The 3,127-nt window shown below is 47.4% G+C and overlaps 1 protein-coding gene across 1 annotated transcript; it reads right to left on the reverse strand.

Moving 5' to 3' along the window:
* Nucleotides 1-2,115: 2,115 nt before the first annotated feature.
* Nucleotides 2,116-2,801, reverse strand: LOC120256561. The gene is made up of 2 exons (XM_039264225.1): nt 2,751-2,801; nt 2,116-2,466 (listed from the first exon to the last, which is right to left on the reverse strand). The coding sequence occupies exons 1-2, from the start codon at nt 2,784-2,786 to the stop codon at nt 2,116-2,118; spliced, it is 387 nt and encodes a 128-aa protein (XP_039120159.1). The 5' UTR covers nt 2,787-2,801.
* Between the last annotated feature and the right edge of the window lie 326 nt (nt 2,802-3,127).

Consider the following 3,127-nt stretch of genomic DNA (forward strand, 5'->3'; position numbering starts at 1 on the left):
CCAAGTAGCATCTGAAATAGGCCTGTAATTGAAGAGTGGATTGGTGTGAGTAGAATAGACCACGGGAGGCAAATTGCCACGAAGATAGCGCAGACACCGGAGAAGATGCCCATAATGGACGCAGTGGGGGCCGCACGAATCGATCTAAGAATATGCATGACATGAGAAATGTCGGGACGTGTAACGCAAGATATACCAAGCTACCAACAAGATGCCAGATAGCGAGAAGGATCGATAATGGAACCCCTATCGGAAGCACGAGTTTGCAAAATGCAACTCCATGCGGTAGTAGCGGTGACAAGTATCATGCTAGCCGGAGGCGATCGAGAAGATCGAGAGTGTATGCTGTCGAGATAGTCGATAGCCATCAGGATGAGAGGTGATCTCGATACCCGTAGAAAATAACGGCGGACCAAGATCGGTCATCAAGAAAGTCTCACAGGTTTCAGCTCACAAAAGTAATGTGAGCGAGTAATCATCACCGATAAGAATCATATCATCCACATATAGAAGGAGAATGGTCAGCCACGAGGTAAAGAATGAATGAAGAGCGAGTAGGGATCATGTATACTCGAGTAAATCACAGCGAGCCCTCAACTATCTTGTCGAACCTCTCAAACCGAGACACGTGGAGCCTGTTTGAGACCATAGAGAGCCCGGCGAAGACGACAAACAGAGCTTGGAGGCACCTGAAGGCCAGGTTGAGGAGTCATGTAAACCTCCTCCTTTAAGTCCCCATGAAGAAAGGCGTTCTTCACATCTAGCTGATGAAGAACCCACCTACGAACAGCTGCAATAGCAACTAATGTACGCACAGTGTGCATATGTGCCACAGGGGCAAAAGTCTCCTCATAATCACGGCCATACTCCTGCTGAAAGCCGCGGGCAACAAGACGCGCCCCCATCAGAACGGGTCTTCACTCGGTAGATCCATCGACAAGTAATAGGAGTGGCATGAGCAGGAAGAGGAACTATATCCCATGTGTGAGTCCGAGACAAAGCATCAAGCTCCTCAACCATGGCAATCCTCCACTCAGGGGATCGAACCACTTCCTTGTAGGTACCTGGCTCAATGACATCTGAGACACTGGTGCTAGTAGAGGCATAACGAATAGGTGGATGTAAAGAGAAACAATCTCGTAAAGAGTAAGGATGAGAGGATACCTCAGGAGCTGGATCGATAGCAGGAGAGGCGTCAGAGTGGACCTGCCCTGTTAGAGCCACTATGGGATCCCGACGATGGTAAGATAAACGAATCTGTGGGTGAGTAGGGGAAAGTGAAAAAGAAGGGGTAGACACAACAGGAGACTCAACAGATAGTGGAGAAGGAGGGTCAAGAGAGGAGTGACTAAGAAGCTCTGGAGGAGTACAGAATGAAGGAGATGAGGGCACAGGAGAACCATCCTCAGGAGAATTGGTAGGGAAAAGAAAAGATAGTGGAACCGAGGGAGAGTGAGACTCAATAGAAGAAGGAGAAGTATAAAAGGGGGTGGCCTCATCAAACGTGACATCACGAGAGATACGAATATGAGGGGTAACAGGATGATAGCAACGATAACCCTTATGCTCAAGGCTATATCCCAGAAAAACACAAGAGACAGACTGGGCGGTGAGCTTGGTCCGCTCCCGAGGTGCGAGTAAAACAAAACAACAACCAAAAACACAAAGATGATCATAGCGAGAAGGTGTCCCATGAAGACACTCTCCTGGGCTGCGATCATGGAGGTAAGATGAAGGTTGAAGGTTAATTAGATAAATAGCTGTACTAATAGCATCAACCCAAAAATGAGGAGGAAGAAAAGCACCAAGAAGAAGAGCACGAGCTGTCTCTAAGATATGACGATGCTAGCGTTCAGCTACCCCATTCTGAGGATGATCCCCAGGGCAAGATAACTGAGGCAATGTACCCTTAGAAGACAAAAAGGCACGAAAAGCCTGAGAAGTGTATTCGCCACCAGAGTCAGATCGAAAGACCTTAACTGAGGCATCGAATTGGGTGTGAACCATGGCTATAAAAGATCGATATATAGACAATAATTGACTACAATGATGCATAAAATAGATCCAAGTAAAGCGATTGTAGTCATCAATAAAAATAACATAATAACGGTTACCTCATTTAGAAACAAAGGGAGCGGGACCCCAAACATCAGAATGAATAAGTTCAAAAGGAGCAGTAGTCTGAGATACACTCAAAGGATAAGGGCGTTGTAGTTGTTTACCAAGCTTACAGCCAATACAGACAACATCAGAGGAAGGAGAGACAGCTCCTAAGACTCCAAGACGAACAAGAGTAGACATACGAGAAGAACACAAATGACCAAGACGATGATGCCACATATAATGAGATAAAACTGTAGCATGACACTGATGAAGTAGCCTAGCTGAAGATGACAAGTGAAGGGTATCCAACACATAGACTCCATTAAGGCGGCGGCCAGCTCCAATTACCGTCCCACTGTGATCCTGCACACGACATGATGTACGATCAAAAATAATCTGACTGTCATAATCAGTAAGCTGACTAACAGACATAAGGTTCATGGATAAACGAGGAACATGGGAGACAGAAGGAACAAAGAAGGCATCAGAAGAAAAGTGACCAGTAGATGAAATAGGAAGAAAGGTGCCATCAGCAGTGCGAACATGTGTGATATGTAAGGGTGGACGAGAATGATGAAGATGAGTGGCATCAGGTGTCATGTGAAGGGAAGCACCAGAATCAAGAAGCCAAAGAGGACAGGAACTACCTGGAGTAGAAGGAGGAACCTGAGCCGACCGTGCATGGCTAGTGGTGTCTGCTAAATGGGACTGCTAGAACCCGACGTAAACATCGCCAATAGGCTGATCGATGAGCAGAGCAGTGTAGAAGATGGTGGAGCGAGGGAGGCGATGGAGCAGGGAAACTGAAGCGGGAATGTGCCCTGCTGGAGGGAGTGAGGCGGGTGGGAGAAGAGGTGGTGAAGAAGTACCATAGGAAGTAGTACGCGGAAGTCCACGCTGCTTCTTCCGGCAATCACGCTCGAGATGACCAAATAAACGCTATGAGAGTGACAAATCAGCGATGCGACTTTCGGCCGTGAGGAAGGCCGAGATGATACAGGAGGAGCCAGGGGTCTAGTAGAGG

This window comes from Dioscorea cayenensis, unplaced genomic scaffold, assembly GCF_009730915.1.
Source record: "Dioscorea cayenensis subsp. rotundata cultivar TDr96_F1 unplaced genomic scaffold, TDr96_F1_v2_PseudoChromosome.rev07_lg8_w22 25.fasta BLBR01001508.1, whole genome shotgun sequence".
Lineage (NCBI taxonomy): Eukaryota > Viridiplantae > Streptophyta > Magnoliopsida > Dioscoreales > Dioscoreaceae > Dioscorea > Dioscorea cayenensis.